The sequence below is a fragment of the Macrotis lagotis genome, chromosome 8 (assembly GCF_037893015.1).
Source record: "Macrotis lagotis isolate mMagLag1 chromosome 8, bilby.v1.9.chrom.fasta, whole genome shotgun sequence".
In the NCBI taxonomy this organism is placed as follows: Eukaryota; Metazoa; Chordata; class Mammalia; order Peramelemorphia; family Peramelidae; genus Macrotis; species Macrotis lagotis.
The window spans coordinates 107,207,130-107,227,075 of NC_133665.1; the positions used below are offsets into that span (position 1 = coordinate 107,207,130).

Consider the following 19,946-nt stretch of genomic DNA (forward strand, 5'->3'; position numbering starts at 1 on the left):
CTGTCATCTTAACTGATAACTGCAACTTGGAGGAGGGCATGCTGACCTAGCTGTAGCAGCAAGGTACTCTGGGGGAAGAGGTAAGAGACCCTATAGACCAGGTATAGACCATCCTGAACCCATCATTAAAGAGAGTAGTTCCCTTAAAAAAGGAGTCAGCCATCCTTGCCACCAGCAACCCCCAATCACTGAGCAAATGCTATTGATAAACAAGTAATCTCAACAGTCCTGGGAACAGCGAAACCTTCTAGTCCACTGGTCTGATATACTCCCATTGCCACCATTGATGGAAGCAACTCTTATGTAGATGGGACGTGGCAACTTTCTCTGCAGATACTTCAGATATGAAAGACCTTGAAAATAAAGTTTTCACTACTAAAGTCCCTGGCACTGTCAAATGGTTCAACAGAAAGAGATCTTTATTAGTAAAAATATAATTGAAGAAGATGCACTGCCATCTGCTATGCTGCTGCACCCTGGAAACTATGAGGATCTTGCAGTTTAAATCTCATTATGTTCCTCACCCCACCCAATTAGTATGCAAACTCCTTGAGTCTAGGGACTGTCTAGTTTGAGACTAGGGACTATGCTCTACACAGAATAAAAGCTAAAATATACATTTTCATTCATTCATCCTAGACCACCTCCTCCTTTCCATATTTTTGTATTCAATGAAATCTGGCTCCCTCCATATAACACTATGTTCTTTGCTATAATCACTAGTACTGGATGTTTCTTCTTAGATGCCAACACTGGAGCAGGAGGAATAAACTTCTTGTTCCTCACTTACCCTTGCAAATCCTCTTCTTTCTGTCATCACTCAGTAACTCTCTATTTTTCAGGGCATTGTGACTAGATGCTTTTTGATTTTACCTGCAGGTTCCTGGGTCATTTCCCTTCTTTTCTCTTGAAGTTGTGCCTGTCTCACTGTGGTTCCCTCCACACCTCAAAAATGCTTTCTATGTCATTCCCTTTCTCTCCTCTTTTGTTTTCCACTTCAAGAAGGAGGTAGGTCCTTCTCCATGCCAAGGGAATGACTCTACTTGCGTCTTTGATCCTCCTACCTTCTCCTTTTTTTGACCCTTTAAAAAAGCTTTTGCATACACAAAATCAGTTTAGGTAAAATCAGAAACTGTCATGTGTCATTTTTGCATTAAATATTGTTAAAAATAGAATGCTTGGGGCAGCTAGGTGGCACAGTGGATAGAGCACTGGCTTTGGAGTCAGGAGTACCTGGGTTCAAATCTGACCTCAGACACTTAATAATTACCTAGCCATGTGGCCTTGGGTAAGCCACTTAACCCCATTGCCTTGAAAAAAAAAATAGAATTCCCAAGATATATAGGCAATTGATAGCAGAGGTTCTTAACATTTTTGTATCATTAGGTCCCTTTGGTGAAACTGGTGGATCTCTTCTTAGAATAATGCTTTTAAAGGTATAAAATAAAATACACAGGATTATAAAGGAAACCAATTATACTGTGATATAATTATCAGGATAATTTTTAAAAAATTTCAGGGAACCCAGAAGAAACTAGAGTTTTCAATGACTTACAAATTATAAATATGGTAATAAAAACATGCCAAATCACAAATATTAAGAGAGATCTAAATCAAAACAACTCAGAGGTTTCATTTCACACCATGCAAATTAGCAAAAATGACAAAAGATGGGAACTATTAATACTAGAAGGAATACTGGTTACTCAGTTGGAAGAAAGATTTAGTGATCTGATCATTCCAGATATCAAGTCTGAATAATGAGACAAAATTATCCACTTTGCCTATATCTATGCCTTTATTTTCTCTCTCATCTTATTCCTTTAGTAGCATTTCTAGAACTAGAATGGAGAAATGGGGACATTTTTACTTTTAATGTGTTCATTATTACCTAGATAGCAGAAGATATAGACAAAGAGGAGACAAAACTATCCTTATATGATGATGACATGGTAGTTTTACCTAGACAACCTCAGAGAATCATTAAGTTTTCATTATTGATTTTTTTTTAATTACAACCGTCAGGTCCCCAAATGAAAGGACTGATCTGTGGACAAAGGTAGAAGAGAGACAATCATATGAGTGTCTTAAAGACAGCAAAACTTTAGACTTGGAACTAAAGGACACTGAACTTGCAGCCTCTGAGCTTTTCTGGATGTCTTGTTTTCTGTGCTGACCTAATAAGGTCCTTGCTCCTGTAGTCCTTGGCAGAGGTTTTATCCTTTTTTTGTGATAGCAGCACTCCCTCATGTGGATGATTTTGGGATACACCTTGTTCTTTACAGAGGTTAACACCAAGTATTTGGCTTTCTCTTTCACCTCTAGATGCTTTCTCAGCTCTTCTGCTATCTAGGTCAGATTCCACTTTGTAGGATATATATTAACATTGGTTGCATAGTGTATAAGCTCTGTTTCACTTTTCTGGAGGACACTAGAATACACATGTTAAACTGCAGTTACTTTTCCTGATATTCAGTTAGACATATTGTGCACTGAAGTCTTTGATCATGCATGGCCCTCAAGGTATGGTCCATGAGTTTCTGTGTTAGACAAAGCAAGCAATACAAATATTTTACAGCTAAGGATATGATGTGTTTCTGGTGGATATCATCTGAGCCTTTCTCCATCTTGGCCAGGACTTAGTCCATGAACTTTCTGTTCTCAACCTCAGAAACAAAGGAGAACAGAGTCCATGATAAGCCATGGAAGAAATAGTATTCCATTTGATAGTTTTCTGGAAAGTGCAACTGGCTAGTATTGCATATTCATTAGGACCACAGGAAGGAAGTGGAGAAAAGAAAGAGAGACCAAGAATCAGTCCTTGGACTTTGGTCTGTCTTTGGAGAAGCCAAGAGAACATCAGCCTATGATACATGTGATTTAATAGGGAAAAGAGAGATGAACTGGGATGGGGACAGGAATAGAGAAGACCATGGGGTGATTCTTACCCTCATGGAAGAATCATGGAAGAGACCTGAAAATCCTTTCTCTGACTAAAAGATATGGACCTATATCCTTATGGGTCCATAATTGAAAACAGTCAGCTCCTTCCTGGCTTGGACCTTCTCTTTCAACAAATAAATTGAAACAATCACAGGATATAAAATAAAGTAGAAACTACCACCATTTGTGTACAGCAATACCAAAATCAGGAAGATATAATAGAAGGGGAAGTCTTGTTTAAAACAACCACAAAATACACAATATATCAAGGAGTCAGTCTACCAAGGCACAATTAAAAGTTGGATAAATAACAGTTACAAAACATTTCCCAAATAAATAAAGAAAAACTTAAATAAATAATGGAGGGTTATTCAGTGCTAATGGCTGGGCCATGCCAATGTAATAAAATTGATATCACCTAAATTAATTTACAGAGGTAAGGCTTTATCAATGAGACTTCCAAGGGATACTTCATAGAGCTAAAAATAGACAAAGTAACAGATAATAACAATGACTAAATTCATTTAAAAGAACAAAAGATCTAGAATATCAAGGGAAATAAAATATAGGAATGAAGGGACAATAGTGCTTCTGTTGTATTATGAAACATTTCTATTGTATTATGAAGCAATAATCATTGAAATTTTTTGGTGCTAGGTAAAAATAGAAAAGTAAAGCAGTAAAACTAAAGAAAAATCAGAAACAATTTAACAATGTTCAATAAACTCATGAACCTAAATTACTTGGGAAAAGCACTCCATTCTTTACCAAAAAATACTGGGAAAAGTAGAGATCAATCTGAATTTAGATCAGTAATTTACATTGTTCCCTACAATAAACAAAAATGAAAATTCAATCTAAATAATAAAAGTCATGCCACAAAAAAGAAAGAAAAGAATAGAACCCAATCAAATACATCTTTCATAACTAAGAACAGAAAGAACTTACAAAACAACTGTAGAGATGATCACAAATGACAAAATGACTTTAATGTATGAAACAAAAATTTTTTCATATGAACCAAATCAGTGCAATTGGGATAAGAAGGAAACTTTAAGGAATCAAGACTCAAAACTTTGGTCTAAAATCCAAAATGTATTGTGAACTTAAAAGAAAAACAGCTATTTCCCACTGGATAAGTGCTCAAAGGATAGGAATAAAAGTTCTCAAAAAAATCAGAAACTACTAAAAACATGAAGGACTGTTTCAAATCACTGATAAGAGAAATGCAAATCAAAGCCATTCTGATGTTTTACTTTATACTCAGCAAGTTAAAGGTGACAAAAATTAGGAATAGTCAATATTATAATAGATTGTGTAAAGACATGCATACTGATGCACCATTTGTGGAGCTGTGAAACAATCTATCCATTCTGGAAAGTTAATTTGATACTATGTTAATAAAGGGACTTTGATCCAGAGATTCTATTGCTAAGCATGTAGCCCAAATATAAAACTAAAGCCCCAATATACACCAAAATATTTACAGTAACAATTTTTGCGGTAATAATTTTTTTCCTTCATTTTTGAAGAAGACCAAGACATCAGGGAGATGTGAATTGGATCTCAGTGAGTGGGTACAATGCTAACTAAGTCACGAGCCCCACTTTCTCCTCTAGAGTCATCTGGGTCCATTGGTCAGGTGTGAATCAAGATGGCTGGAGATGGCTCTGGATGCAAGGCAATCTTGACTAGCCCAAGGTCACACAGCTATTAAGTGTCTGAGGTCAGATTTGAACTCGTTTTCTTGACTTCAGGGTCAGCACTCTACTCATTGCACCATCTCTCTCACTCAAATCCAATTCATGTTATGCTTGCTATTGTATCACCTCCCTGATGTCATGGTCTTTTTAGACAGTAATAAAGAATTGGAAACAAAGCAAATGTCCATCAATTTTTAAACAAATTCTCACAAATGAATGTAATGGAATATTATTGTGCTATATAACATAATGTATATGCAGTATCCAGAGAAGTATGGAATGATTCATAAGAATTAATGTAAAATGAAGAAGTAAAAAACAGGAAAACAATAAACACAACAATGTAAGTAAAGTAAAAAAAGGGGGGGGCATAGGGGATAGAGCACCTGCCCTAGAGTCAGGAAGATCTGAGTTCAAATATGATCTCTGACACTTAATTACCTAGCTGTGTGACCTTGGGCAAGTCACTTAACCACATTGCCTTGCAAAAACTAAAACCAACCAACCAACAAACAAACCATCCAAACAAAAAAAAAAGATTCCAATATGTTATTCAATTTTACTGACAAAGTTTGGATCCAAAGAAGAGATGTAAAATCATCCCTCCCTTCCTTCTTTGCAAAGATGGGAGACTTTGCAGAAAGGTATATGCAGAATATTGCATATATCATCAGACTTGGTTAATATGTTGTTTAGTTTTGTTGAATTGTTTTTAATCCCCTGAAGGTTCTTTAGGGAGTAGAGAGTGATGGATATTTTTTTGAATCATGCAAGACAAGTGGAGTAAATTGTCTATAACCTTTGATTTAGTAATCCTATTACTAAGTATATGTTCAAGAAAACTGATGATGAATATAAAAGTTAAAATATATATATATATATATATATATATATATATATATCCAACTATTTCAAGAAGACCTTTTTGTGGTAAAAGGAAAGAATTGGTAACAAATTGATTGTCCATCAAATGAGGAATGATTGAACAAGCTGTGGTATATGAATGCAATGGAATAGTATTATGCAAAAAGAAATGAAAAATATAGGGAATTCAGGGAAATGAACTGAAGAATTATGGATACAAAATGAAAAAAAAGAGGCAGTTAGATTATAAATCACTGGGCCTGGAGCCAGGAAGACCTAATTAAAATCTAACTTTCTTCTTTTTCTTTTTTCTTTTTTTTAGGTTTTTGCAAGGCAGTGGGGTTAAGTGACTTGCCCAAGGCTGCACAGCTAGGTAGTTATTAAGTATCTGAGGCCAGATTTGAACTTAGGTACTCCTGACTCCAGGGCTGGTGCTCTATCCACTGCACCACCTAGCCACCCCCTAAAATCTAATTTTAAACAAAGAATAGCTGTATGACCCTGGACAAATCACTTAACCTCAATCCATCTTAGTTTCCTCAGGTGTAAAATGATTAATAATGATTAATAATTAATGAATAATAATACCCATTTCCCAGGATTATTATGAAGACTCAAATGAGATAATATTTGTAAAGTACTTAGCACAGTTTACAAAATTAATAATAAATGCTTGTGACCTTTCCTTCCCCAAAGAACCTTACACAGTCTTCTGAGTTAGATCCATCCTCTCAGTAGAGAAGTTAGCCAATGGGTGTGAAATAGTCATTACCCATGCCATCTGATGAACTTGTGTTGGTTTGTATTTATTTAACTTTGTCACTCTTGAAAGAGAGGTTTGAGGATATGGTTGTTATTGGGAAGTGGCAGTTTTATATGCATCCGTAACATATTTAGTTCATTTTGAACTTAAATACATAAAGACAAATAAAGGAACATTTCCCTGTATACAACACAATATAAAAAGAAGATTCATTAAAAAATTTACATTTTTTAGTTTATTTTTTAAAAACTATATAAGTATTACACATCATTTAAAAAAACTACTTTCTATGCTACTTCTTAATTTTCTTTTATCCTCTGTCTTGTACTTTTTATATTTTTCCCCTCCCCATTCCATCCTAGAGATAGCTACTGTTATACATAAATATGTATATATATGTATTTAAACTCAAACATAGATATACTATACATACTTCTATTTGTCAGTTTTCTTTGGAGGTAGATAGCATCTTCCATCATAAGCCCTTTGTAGTTAGAGTATTTACTACTCAAAATGATTAAATTACAGTTGTTCTTAAAATAGCATTATGCTTACTGCAGATGATATTTTCTTGGTTCTACTCATTTTGCTCTTCATCATTTCATACAAGTTTTTCCAGGTATTTCTAAAATCAATGAATTCATCATTTCTTATAGCTCTGAAGAATTCCACCATGATTATATAGCACAACTTGCTTAGCCATTCCCTAACTGATGGACATCCCCATAATTTCCAGTTCTTTGCCACCACAGGTATATATTTTTATTTTTTATTTATTTATTTATTTATTTTTAGGTTTTTCTTACAAGGTAAATGGGGTTAAGTGGCTTGCCCAAGGCCACACGGCTAGGTAATCATTAAGTGTCTGGGACTGGATTTGAACCCAGGTACTCCTGACTCCAGGGCCGGTGCTTTATCCACTTTGCTACCTAGCTACCCCCAAGGTATATATTTTTAAAAAGCATCAATAAAACAAAATCATCTACCTCTATCAAAATCCTGTTTCTAGGGAATTCTCATATCTGCAGCAAATTAAGTTGAGAAAAGAGCTAGAACACCCTGAACTTTGGTCCCCTATACTCTAGGCTATGTGAGATAAGGGTAGTCTGCCCCAAACAGGTATTGCCATTGAGGAAAGTTGGCTTGGAGAGGGATGTAATAGTAAAACACTTAGAATGGGGTATTCGGCCAGGGGAGCTGAAATGGGGGCAGGATACTTCTTCCTAAAGAGATCCTTGATACATTTTAGCTCTCTGTTAGTCCAGTGCTAGAGAGTCAGTCATAACTGGAAAGAAATTCAATGTTTATCACCCACTTCCTGGCCAACAGATCAAAGCACATGATATCTTCCAGCCAATATTAGTACCCTAAGGCAGGGCTCCTGCTAGTTATAAATCTATCATCTATATTCTTTTATTCCATTGCCTCGACTCCTTTTGCAGTCTGATTTTCAATCCCTCCACTTCAATGAACTGTTTCCTCCAAGGTCATCAATGATTTTAACTGCTTCATGAGATGACCTTTCCCCAATCTTCCTCCTCCTCATTCTCTTTGGCAGCTTCTGATACTTTGAACACCACATGTTTGGGAATACTCTTTCTTCTCTTGGCTTCTGTGAAATGGCTGTTTCTCTTTTTGCTTCTTCCTGTGTGACCACCCCCTGACTCATTGCCCAGCACCCATGAATTGAGCATGGATTTTCTTCAAGCTTTCAACTCTTCTATCTCTATGTTTTCTTTTCTGTTGATTTCACCTGTCTTCATTTGTCTGGAAATCAGCTCTAAATAAATAAGCCCCAAACTGAATCTTTGGCTATAATTTTTCTTTTGAATCCTGTGTCACCAGCTGTGTCCTGGATCTCTACCTAGATAACCCATATCAGCTCATATTAAAAATGCCCAACAACAAAACTCATTTTTTCTCCTCTAAGCCTATTCTTAATCTAAAATTTTCTATTTCTATTGACAGAACCATCGTATTTCCAGTGATCCAGGTTTGCAACATTGGAATCAATCTTAAACTCATCCCTTTCCTTCCAATCCTATATTCAAATGTTTGCTGATTCTACTCCTATAGCATCTCTTTTAACTATCCCCTTCTCTCCAGACACATGCTCCTACTGTAAAACAGGCCTACGTCAACTTTTCTATGGACTACTGCAATAGAACTCTATTGTATCTTCATGCTCTTTCCTCTCCCAAATCACTCCTTCACATAGCTGCCAAGGTAATTTTCCTAAGGAGCAGGTCTCATGTCACTCCCTATTCAAAATCTTTCAGTGTACTAAAATAAGTAGGGAAGTTCGCAATCAGGAAACAATGACAACATATTTTTGTGTGTATGTATGATCAAAAACCATTCTCGAATACATACGTAGTCAAAAGAGATGAACAAACAATTCTCAAAAGGAAAATTGTGTGAAAAAATTGTCCAAACTACTAATAATAAGAGAACCAATAATAATTTAGAGAAATTCAAATCAAATAGTCCTGAGGTTTTACCTCATTTGCTGCAAATTAGCAAAGATGTGGGAAGAGAGGCACACTAGTACATTTTAAAAAGAAACTTGGAATCATGCAAATAAAATACTTTACATGTTTAAACCATCTGGTTCAGAAATTCCATTACTAGACTTATATACCAAGGAGGAAGGAAGGAAAAAAGAAGGCAAGCCCTTATTAAACATCTACTATGTGCCAGACACTGCTTTACAAGAAGTCCATTAATAAGAAAATCCCTATCTATCTATCTATCTATCTATCTATAAAGATTTATAGCAGTACTTTTTGTAAGAACAAAGAATTGGAAACAAAGTAGATGAATATCGATTGGGGAATGGCTAAAAAAATTGTGGTACATAAAAGTAATGGAATATAACTGTGCTGAAAGAAATGATATATAAGAGAAATATGTAGAAGCATGAACTGGTGCAGGGTGAAAAAAGGAGAGCCAGAAAAGATTATTATACATAATGATTACAACAATGCAAATGGAAAACACAACAACTTTAAAAAAATTAAAAGTGAAAATTAAAATGAGCAGACATGGCTCCAAAGAAGACATTTTTCATGCTTTCCTTTTCACAACCTGGAAGCCATCAGGTCTGGTATATCACATAATTCTTCAGTCTTTTTTTTTTTTTTTGGCTATAGCAATTAGTTTTGTTGATTTTTTCTCTTTTTTTCCTTTAGAAAGACTGTTTATTACATGGGATACCTTTCCGGGAAGGTGGAGAGCGAGAGATAGTGGAGAAATTTTGGTGGGGAAAAGATATCAGTAAAAATTGATTTTAAAAACTTTTCAGGGGGCAGCTAGGTGGCGCAGTGGATAGAGCACCGGCACTGGAGTCAGGAGTACCTGAGTACAAATCCACCTCAGACGCTTAATAATTACCTAGTTGTGTGGCCTTGGGCAAGCCACTTGACCCCATTGCCTTGCAAAAACCTTAAAAAAAGCCTCAAAACTTTTCAGTGTGATTGCTGAGCCACGAGGTTGTGATCCTTGTAAGACCATGGAGAAAAGGAAGGATGCTACAAGATTGAAAAGGGCAAATGCTGTCCATATTTTCAGAAGAGAGGAGAGTAGAATCTGTAAATCATTGACTAAGGAGCTTGATTTCATTCATAGTAAAAAAAAACCCCATAAAAATAAATGAGAAAAGGCAGCCACAATAACAAGAAGCTAGCATGGCTTTGTCAAAAGCAGGTCATGCTAGACTAAAATTGTACTCTTTTTTAAAAACAATATTATTAGACTAGACAAGGTGGTACTTTATATGCAATCTACATTTTACTAAATCTCTCCTTACTTTAGAGGACAAGATGAAGTAAGGTGAAGTAGATGATGGTAGAAGAAGACATTCAGAAATGAACGAATGGCCAAATTCAAAGAGCAGCCATTAAATCTCTGAAACCTCTTGAAAGAGGTCCTCAAATGGAGTGACTCAGGAATCTGTCCTTGATGAAATGCCATTTTTAACACTTGTATTAATTTTTGAATAAAGGTAAGGTGACATTTTTATCAAAAATATAGATGAAGAGAAGCTAAAATATTATATGACAGTTGGATAAGATCCAACAAGATCTTAACAAGTTAAAATGCTGGACTGAGTAAATTAAACACAATTCAATAAAATATAAGTATTACAACTTCATTGAAAAAAATAAATTTTACAAATAGAAGATGAAAGAAACATTGCAAAACCTGTGAAAATGATATGAGAATTTTAGTAGATTGCAAATCTATTAGTCACCAGTGTAATATGGTAGTCAAAAGAACTGATGTTAATTGGAAACATTAGTATGTGCTAATAATTATTATCATTAATTGGAAAAATACTGGGTGACATGCATACAATGGAATATTACTGTGCTATACAAAATAATCATTATCAAGAATTCTGAGAATCATGGGAAGACTCATATGAATAAATCCATAAAGTAATATGCAGAACCAAAAGAAAAAACATGTTTGAAATTATGTAAATGGAGACAAAAATAAAACCAAACTTAATCCTGAATAAGCTTGGTGTGAAGAAGAGATGAGTAAATGTATCTCCCCTTCCTTTACTGGAGAGGTGGAAGACTCTAGGTGGAGAATGTTGAATGTGCTGCCAGATCCAACAGGTTTGTTGTTTTTTCCTGAACTGTTTTTTCTTCTTAAATATTTGTCAGAGAGGAGGCATATATTTGGAAATGAATGTGGTTTCAAAATAAAATGCATAAGTATAAAAACAGTTGATTGTCTACAATCGGATAGGAAGTATGCTGGGGCTAGAGCTGAAAGTCTGTCTCCATGTGGGTCTGATAAGATCATATTTGAAACATATTCAGTTCTGGACACAAAGTTTGAGGAAGGACATTAATAAGTTAGAGAGATAGGTGATCACATTGGGGAAAAATCCTCACAATCACGGAAGAAACAGTTGAAAGAAATTGACATGTTTAGTCTGAAGAAAAAAAGAGCAGGTTTGTGCAAAAGTTATCTTCAAGTATATGAAGGACTTCTATATAGGAAAAGGATTGTACTTAATTGGCATAGTTTCAAAGGTCAGAACGAGAACCAATAAATAGATGCTGAAGAAATAAGGGCTAAGGCTTGAAATAAGGAAAAGCTTGTCAAAAGAGGAGTCACTATCCCAAAATGCAATATATTACCCCAGAAAAAAGAGAGCCCCCTTCAAGCAAAGACTACCTGGTTAGTATAGTGTAAAGGGGATTCTTGATGGCTTAGATGGCCTGGATTATGCCTTGGTTTGGGCTTTACCTGGATATATGGATTGAGATAGAGAAACATGGATCATAGTTCATGCTCAAGCTAACAAACCACCTTTCCTTGAGGGTTGTAGTTGTAGACTGCATTTCTTGTCCTGGTTCTGCCCTTGGTTTGTGTGACTTCAAGAAAGTTCCTTTTCAGGATCTCCATTTCATAGGGATTACAGACTTTAGAACTCTAAAATAGGTCTACCTATCATTTTACTATTCTACTCCAATTCCTTCATTTAGAGAGGGGGTACATGAGGTCAGAAAATTTAGGTGATTTTTTTCCCTCAAAGTTGTACAGGTTGAACATGGCAAAAGTGGGATTCAACTACAAGTCTTTTGAAAATAAGTTCATTGCTTTTTCCACCAACTTCCAAAAGGTAGACATTTCCCACAATCCTACGAGCTTTCCAACCTAGTTGTCCCAGCAGTCCTACCACCAAATGCTAAAGACCACCAGGATAACCTTACCACATTGGTGTCTCTTTCCAGGGCAGGCTCCAAGCTCAGTTCCCGGGGGCCACAACAGTCTAAGCGGATCAGGGCCCGGCATCGATAATGGCAAGTAAACTTGCAGTCTGGGGAGAGGAAGGAAAGATAGTGAGTGAAGGAAAATATCCCCATTCCTTTCTTTTGCATCTTCCATAACCCATTGTTCCAGTTCTGGGAGCTATCAATTCTCATATGGCTCTCTAGGTCCCCCTGGTGGACTTGTTGAGGAGCATCCATCCTCCCAGAAACCTGGGCGGAAAGCCAGGCAGGAAAGAAGCTGCCTACAATGGTTTAAGGTACAGGGGACTGATTTCCCCATCCAGTGGGGATCAAAGTCTCCACCTTCCAGATGCTGAAGTGTAGCCAATTCCTTCCTGCCCTGCCCCTCTTCTGTATTCTCCTAACCTGGTTACAGGTTAACTAAGGCAGAGAAAAGAATGCTGATAGTAAATTTAGCTATGTATTAATGCATTCACATGCTATAGTGAAACTTTAACACATCAATGACAGTCAAAGACTGTTGACACATTTACACACATAAAGATAACATGCAGAAGGTGAGGAGGTTGTATATCATATTAATACACATTCACATTCTACTGATTTATTATGCTCAGTCACAAGCTATCTTGGAAATATATTCCTGCATTCATACTGATAAAAACTGATATGTAGGTACTCTTGATCCATTCATAAACCATCCAGTTTACATGTTACATGAAAACCTTTATAATTTACATGCTAATTACATTAGCACCTTCACAGATATACATATTTTCCTGAGAGTCCTCAATCTCTTTCATCCTTTTTTTTCACAATTAAATCTATCTGGGGGCAGCTAGGTGGCATAGTGGATAAAGCACTGGCCCTGGAGTCAGGAGTACCTGGGTTCAAATCCGGTCTCAGACACTTAATAATTACCTAGCCGTGTGGCCTTGGGCAAGCCACTTAACCCTGTTTGCCTTGCAAAACCCTAAAAAAAAAACAATTCCAATTAAATCTATCTATTTCAGAACCCCATTGATACATTAAAACTTCAAACTTCACAGAGAACTGATGAATTTGTACATCATTTTTACATTGCACAGACATATCACACAGCTTGGTGATGCCTTAGAGCACAGATTGCCAGGCCTTGAATTAGAAAGACCTATCTTCCTGAGTTCAAATCTGATCTCAAACACTTACTAGCTGTTTCATCCTGAGCAAGTTACTTAACTGTGCCTGTTTCCTCATCCGTAAAATGAGATAGAGAAGGAAATGACAAATCACTCTAGTATCTTTGACAAGAAAACCCCAAATGGGGTCATGAAGAGTCAGGCATGACGGAAAGGATTGAACAAAACCGCACATTACCCATATGTATGTCCTGATATTGCTGACACAAGCTGATACATTTCTACATGATATACTGTTGTGCATACAATGATATATTGCTTAATACTGTCTAGTATATTTGTGAAGGCAGAGTCACATACTTTGTCACTTTGATTTTGCCCTTGAGTGTAAGTTTTTTTCCATTGATAAAGCTCATTCATTCCTGTGATTCTGCTTTCCCCTAAATCCCTAACTAGGTAAGAGGATCTATACAATGGACTAGATAACCTTCCTCTAGATCTATTAGTGTCTCAGAGGTACTAATATACCATTTGAACCATATCACTATTATTTCATCTTCTTGCTACTGAACTAACCTATCTTCTTCTGTGCCCAAAAGGTCACTTCTCATATTCAAGAAATTATTAATAACCTACTGCTTGGCATGATTCTTTTTGTTGTTGTTGTTTTGTTTTTTTGTAAGGGAATGGAGGTTAAGTGATTTGCCCAAGGTCACACGGCTAAGTAAGTATTAAGTGTCTGAGATCACATTTGAACTCAGGTCCTCCTGACTCCAAGATTGGTGCTCTATCCACTATGCCCTCACTGCCCCAATGATTCAGCGAGGGTCTTTTTTTTTTTAACAAGTTCTCAGGGGCGGCTAGGTGGCACAGTGGATAGAGCACTGACCTTGGAGTCAGGAGTATGTGGGTTCAAATCTGACCTCAGACACTTAATAATTACCTAACCGTCTGGCCTTGGGCAAGCCACTTAACCCCTTTGCCTTGAAAAATCTAAAAAACGACAAAAACAAAACAAGTTCTCAAATTGAGATTTCTTAGCACTTGTATAGTCCTTTCCCTTTTTCCCTTTCATCTTTTTTTTTTGAGGCAATGGGGTTGTGCCTTGCCCAAGGTCACACACACACTAATAGGTATCAAGTGTCTGAGGCTGAATTTGAAATCAGGTCCTCCTGACTCCAAGGTCAGTGCTCTATCCACTGAGCCACCTAGCTGATTCTTTAGAGATTGTAGTGTTTTAGGATTCAATCATAGGAAAAATACTGGGGGTTCAAAAGATGTTTTGCTGCAACAAAAGTCCTACATTTCCCAAATGTGATCCAACTAAAATGAAAACTCCCACTTCATTCTGACTTCAGCATCTGCCAGTGGCATAACTTGTCCAAGATCTAACTAGAGAGACAAGACAAATAGACTTACTCCAAAGGCTTCCTGTCAATCAGGGGTACCTGGAGGCATCACGGAGTCAGTGCCTCTAAGGTCTGGGGAGCTATGGGAGTACCTGAGACTCAGGGAGACTTCAGGGAGTCCATGAAGTCACAACTACTTTCATAATAATACAAAACCATTTCAATTCCTAATATGGTAAATAGCAATAGCTATAACCCAAATAACAAAAGCTCTGGGTGAGGGGGTGTGGTTCAATATTTCTTAAGAAGGTAAAGAAGTCCTAAGGCCAAATTTTGTGCACAACTGCTGTAAGTGCAAAGAGTGCAGGACTTGGAGTCAAGATTTGAGTTCATACCCCGACTTTGCCACTTCAGGCTGCATGATCCTGGGCATATGATACTTTACTTTGTTTCCACATCTACAAACCAGAATAATACCTGCAGTAACCTACTTCCCAGGACTGTTATGAGAATATAAATCAGTCTGATATAAAAAGAACTATGTAGCTTTAAGAGGCTATAAGAATATCAGCCACAAAAGGACGATAGTAAGATTATAGAATGTAATCTTCTTGAGACCAGGGATGGTTTCATTTTTGTCTTTGTTTCTCCAGCATTAGCATAATGTCTGTCTTACTGGAAGTGCTTAATAAATGATTGTAGATAATGTCATAGTCTGGACAAAGTGTTTGTCCAAACCAACAATTAGTGAGATCTCTAATGTTTCTGTAGATTTCACTGAGGAGACTTTTTTAGAAAAATAGTTTTCATCATGGCAAATGGACAAATTTGGAGAACTTGTACATAAGCAGAATCTTTTTGTTTTGATCCCTTACAGAACATCCTTCATAACACTGGCAAGCATCTTAGATGAAAATGAATTTACATTTCAGAATGCTATGCAGTGGAAAATTGAGCAATATTAATGTCACAGTCTCACCTAGCATACCTGCCACAGGAGATACCTCCTTTCACCAGAGCTTTTCAAGTTGCATTTAAAAAAAACAACAACAGGGTGGCTAGGTAGCGCAGTGGATAGAGCCCAGCCCTGGTGTCAGGAGGACCTGAGTTCAAATTTGACCTCAGACACTTAATAATTACCTAGCTGTGTGGCCTTGGGCAAGTCACTTAACCCCATTGCCTTGCAAAAAAAAAAACCCAACCTAAAAACAACAACAAATAAACCCCTCCTCTAAAAAAAATAGCGCCCCCCACTAACAGAGAGACTATGGAAATTTACACATTTGATAAGCCTCAAGTCAATTTTATGGCCACCAAGCCCATATAACTACAATCTTCTTTACAAAATCACCTACAGAAATACACAGGTCCTCTTTTCATATTTTCTATATTGCACTGGCAATCTGAGCATAGACAATTTTAATGAAAATAGTATAAGAATAAAAATGTAGGCATATTACTTAGAAGTTGCAGAGGTTGTCCTGGTCCCTTTTATGGGAAAGGGGAGGAGAGGGGGAAAAACATTCAATCTTTTTGATCCTTTTGGAATCTTCTCTGAGATACTATGAAAAAGCAATCTCAAGGGCAATTAAAATTATGTCCTCTCCAGCATTTTTCATTTATCATGATAAAATGTTAATTTTTAAAATTAATTATACTTTTAAAATTGAATTTCATCATATTTTCAGGTCTTTTCCTGCAATCTTTCCTTCCCTTCCCCCCACAAAGAAAGCAAGAAAAACAAAAGCTATTACAAACATGTCTAATCAAGCAAAACAAATTCCCACATTGGCCATATCCATAAAATTTCATTCTTCACTGTGAATCAATCACAACTTTCTATCTGGAGGTTGGGAAGCCTATTTAATCATGATTCCTCTATCCTTGAACTCAGGGCCTCATCAAATCTCAACCTGGACTACTGCAATAGACTCCTCCTCTTTGGAATCCCTAACACCTCCCTTCCTTCCCCTCTTCCCCAAAGAAACACAGCTAATCTCATAGTTGGGTTCTATCATGAATGCCAATTCAAGTCATCATAGTTGGAGAGAGAAATGTTTACAAAGAAAGAATGAAACAGTCTCAGTTCTCAAGAAGTTTACATTCTACTGAGAAGATAATATGTAATAATTGGCTCTTATCCCAATCTCTTTACAGACTCATTTTCTATTGCTTTCCAATATTTTGGAAGTAATTATTTAAAGTCTCCTTCTTTTGTAAAATTACAACCTAACTTTGGATCCTAAACAAGAATTGCTCTCCACTGGCATATAAATTGAGCTAGTTGCAATTTCTGGCCTCATTTAACATCAGTTAAACTTCATTAAGGAATGGTGATGGTCAATGTCTTTACTTTTGTCTAATTCCTGTTTTTCAGGATTATTAGATTGTTTAAATAGGTTAGATTGAGTGTGTTAATTTTTCACTTTATTCATTTTTATTTTTTATTTTGGCATTTGTCTTTTGTGCTAGGAATTTGATATTCTGTTCATACTGATACTGACAGCAGATTTTGACATGACTAGTTTGTAATCATCAGCCATTTCCTGTTTGGTGAGATAGTCTTTTATTTTCTTATTTTTTTATTATGTCTTTGGTGTTCACTCTGCCTAGCCCCTTCAAACACTCTTGGAAGAAATTATTCATGATGTGTAGTGTGGCTTCTGAATAATTCACATATTTTTCTTCACATTCATTCTTGATTCAGAACCATATTTTCTTTTTTTTTTAAAGGTTTTTTTGCAAGGCAAACAGGGTTAAGTGGCTTGCTCAAGGCCACACAGCTAGGTAATTATTAAATGTCTGAGGTCACATTTGAACTCAGGTACTCCTGACTCCAGGGCCAGAGCTCTATCCACTGTGCCACCTAGCCACCCCCAGAACCATATTTTCTAACAAGTCATCATCTTTACTTACATAACAAAGTCACCAAGGGATAAGATGTATGTTGACTTACTTTTTTTTTGTTATTTTTGTTGTTTTTGTAGGTTTTTGCAAGGCAAATGGGGTTAAGTGGCTTGCCCAAGGCCACACAGCTAGGTAATTATTGTCTGAGACCAGATTTGAACCCAGGTACTCCTGACTCCAGGGCCAGTGCTTTATCCACTGTGCCACCTAGCCGCCCCTGTTGACTTACTTTGTACAATTTGGTTATCAAGTTCTGTCATTTCTCTGTTCTTTTTCTTGGTCAAGTCTCATCAACTTCCAGCCAGGACTACTACAATGTCCTGCTTGATATCTCTGCCTAATATCTCTCTTCTTTCTCAAATTTCATTTTCCAGAGAGCAGGCAAATTGAGAGACCTCAGGCATGGGTCTGGCAATGTAACTCATCTTGCTCAGAAGCTAAGGGGAAGGGGGTGTCTTCATGATAAAATGTCAACTACTGTTGGTATGTAAAACCTTTACCACCTAGCTACAGATTGCAATCCGGGCTGTAATATCATTGCAGTTTCCAGTTTTGACTTCTGCTTCCTTCCTCACTTCTACCCACACAGCAGGTTAAACTTCTTACAGGAGGCCTGTGTTGATCCCCTGGTTCAAGGGAACATAGATTTAGAGTTCGAAGGGACTTTTGGGACAGTGAGCTAAACTTCCTTATTTTAGGGATGAGGAGGCTGAGGCCCAGAGGAGTAGCATAGGTAATAAGACACTAGGTGATTCCAAAGAGTGCCAGATCTAGAGTCTAGTTTTAGAGTTAGGAAGCCTCATCTTCCTGAATTCAAATCTGGTTTCAAACATTTACCAGCTGTATGATCTTGGGCAAGTCACTTAATCCTGTTTGCCTCAATTTCCTCATCTATAAAATGAGCTTGAGAAGGAAATGGCAAACTAATGTAGTAACTTTGCCAGGAAAACCCCAAATGAAGTCACAAAGAGTTGGAGAAGAATGAAAACAACAGAACAACATACAACTAATAGGTGTCTGAGGCAAGATTGAAATTTGGATCTTCCTAAACATAAATTTATCTCTCTTATTCATTAAATCACCCATTCACCAGTTCCCATTAATTTGCATTTGCTTTATATGTTTTCTTCTTTGTGGGCATGTTCCTCTATCTCCCATCTCCCGTATCATTTATGCTTCTTATGGGGACGGTATTTTTATTCTTTGCATCCCTATCTAGTACATGGCCTACAGTAGGTACTCAATGAACTGAATGTTGGCTGAATGTCAAATGGTTCTATAGTGTTTCTTCTATTATGCTCAGTCTGGGCACTGCAAAGATAAGATGATCCAAATGTTTCATTAAATGGTGTTTTTTGTTGCTGTTGGGCACAAAATAAAATCAACTTCCTTCATTTGCTTAGAAAAGAATCCGTGAGCCCTGGCTACACTTAGATTTAATGCCCTCTTATTTTATCAGTAGCTAGAGTATCAATATTGATACAATGCCTCTTTTTTCAAAAACTAGAGTACCAACATTCATTCTCCAATAACATGGCAGCTTGTTAATCACTGGCCAATGATGGAGCTTAAAATAGCAACAGTTAAATTTATGATTGTTGACTGTCCAAGAATTGTATTCTTAGCAGTTACTGTTATTTCTTCTGTTACTTTCTGCACAGATACTCCATATCATTAAGGAAGTTCTGGAAGGGAGTCCCACAGGACCCCCAAGCCATTTTCTATAGGTCACTGAAGCAAAACACAACAAAAACCATATATCCAACCCCCAAACCAACCATTTAATGGTCTTGTTTTCCTGTTTCTGTGAAGATGTTCACTATCCTTCGTTAGGTCCTCAAAAGACTGACAAATGGGTCAGAGCTTGTACTGCCTTGGTCAAACCTGGAGAAACCCCCTATCCCTCATAGCACAATGATGCATTTGGTGGAGGGCACCAGTCCTCAGATTTGATAGTGACCTACCAGGAGGAAGGCAAGACAACTGAAAACAAAATGAAGCTGGATGGACAAATCCAAGCTAGGGTGGGGGTAGGGGGCAGTGGGAGAGAAAAGTGTCTGGCCAGGCCAGTTTTAATTTGTAGATAAGAATCATTGGAAATGAGCACATTCGATATTTCTATGTAAATAGTGTTCCAAGTACTTGCAGATGGTTTGTCCAGTAAGTAGGTTAAATATTTGTCTTACAATGTAATGCAATGCAACGCTACTAAGGGTTTAGCAGCCAAGACCTTTTTCTTGGGATTGGCTAAAGGTAAACTTATCCAGCCAGCACTGGATGCTGTGGCCTTCACCTTCTGGAACAATATAGCTGCTTCCTTGGATCAGGGGAGTGTGCTGCTGAAATCTTAAAAGAACTTATTGGGTCTTGGGAAGGCGATAGGGTCTGCGATGGAAGTGATGGCTACAGGGTCATCACCTCCCCCATCATCACAGTAAAGGAATGGGGGTGGGGGTGGTCTTGATGGGGGGAAACCTTTTGCAAATATGGATCTTAAGGTGTGATTCATATGGGTGGGGGAGTGTAGAGTGAGGGAGGGGAACATC

General features: G+C 37.1%; 1 protein-coding gene across 1 annotated transcript in view; it reads right to left on the bottom strand.

Annotated features, from left to right (window-relative positions):
• Positions 1 to 19,946, bottom strand: part of RASSF1 (Ras association domain family member 1) — a 34,661-nt gene that overhangs the window by 13,865 nt on the left and 850 nt on the right. The window contains exon 2 of the mRNA XM_074198024.1: positions 12,006 to 12,112. Coding sequence (XP_074054125.1) covers positions 12,006 to 12,112 — 107 coding nt within the window. The remainder of the gene's footprint in view (positions 1 to 12,005; positions 12,113 to 19,946) is intronic.